Source organism: Antrostomus carolinensis, unplaced genomic scaffold, assembly GCF_000700745.2.
Source record: "Antrostomus carolinensis isolate BGI_N321 unplaced genomic scaffold, ASM70074v2 C13027682, whole genome shotgun sequence".
In the NCBI taxonomy this organism is placed as follows: domain Eukaryota; kingdom Metazoa; phylum Chordata; class Aves; order Caprimulgiformes; family Caprimulgidae; genus Antrostomus; species Antrostomus carolinensis.
In genome coordinates this window covers 1-854 of record NW_010353091.1, presented here as the reverse complement: position 1 = coordinate 854, position 854 = coordinate 1, and the positions used below count along the sequence as shown (strand labels likewise).

The 854-nt window shown below is 61.7% G+C and overlaps 1 protein-coding gene across 1 annotated transcript; it reads right to left on the bottom strand.

Annotated features, from left to right (window-relative positions):
* Positions 1–362: 362 nt before the first annotated feature.
* Positions 363–780, bottom strand: LOC114818999 (collagen alpha-2(XI) chain-like; the record flags this gene model as incomplete). The annotated part of the gene is given in 3 exon segments (XM_029087128.1): positions 363–455; positions 457–470; positions 693–780. Coding segments are annotated over 3 exon segments (195 nt in total), but the record flags the coding sequence as incomplete, so codon positions are not given.
* Positions 781–854: the final 74 nt, after the last annotated feature.

Below are 854 nucleotides of genomic sequence, written 5' to 3'. Positions count from 1 at the left end.
TAAAGGTCTTTTCCAACCAAAACAATGTGATGATTCTAAGGAGGAGAGAGGGGGAGCGAGCAGTGGGGCTTGGAGAGGGAGGGATGTGGGACCAGCAGGATGTGGACATCACTCACGGGAAGTCCAGGGGGACCAGTGGGACCGATGGGTCCAGTAGCACCAGGGATCCCCTGCGTGATGGGAGGAGAGAAGAAACCAGCGTGAGGAAACAGCATCAGCCCCGTTCCCACCTCCCCACACCCAGATCCCCCCCAGGTTGTCCTCTGCCCCATCGTTTTCACATGGTCCACGTGGGTGGGGACCTCTCCAAACCACGTCCCCGTCCCCATTTCCCCCCAGTCTCCCCCATTTTCCACACTCACGGTTTCTCCTTTCTGCCCCGTGGAGCCCTGGGGACCGGGGAGACCTCGGTCTCCCTTCTCCCCCTGCTCCCCTGGGGGTCCGATCAGGCCGATGAGACCCGGGTGGCCCTGGAGGAGACACAAAGGCAGATCAGCCACGAATGGTGACGTGGTGGGTGCCCACTGGGGGACAACACCCGTAGGAACCAGCCCACCCAGTGCCGGCTGCCTGGTGGGGTTTAGGGTCCCCAACCGAGGTGCCACACGTGGTCCCCAACTGAGGTGCCACACGTGGTCCCCAACTGAGGTGTCACACATGGTCCCCAACTTGATGTTGGGTGTGGTGGTGACCTGGAGCACGGGTCACCTGCTGCACCTCCCTCACCTTCTCTCCTTTAGCACCGGTGTCACCTTTGAGGCCGGGGAGACCCGGGGGACCCTACAGAGATACAGGTGAGATGTTGGGGTGCATAAAGTGGGGGATCCCCCTCTTGGGGGGACATGGTGAGAGGA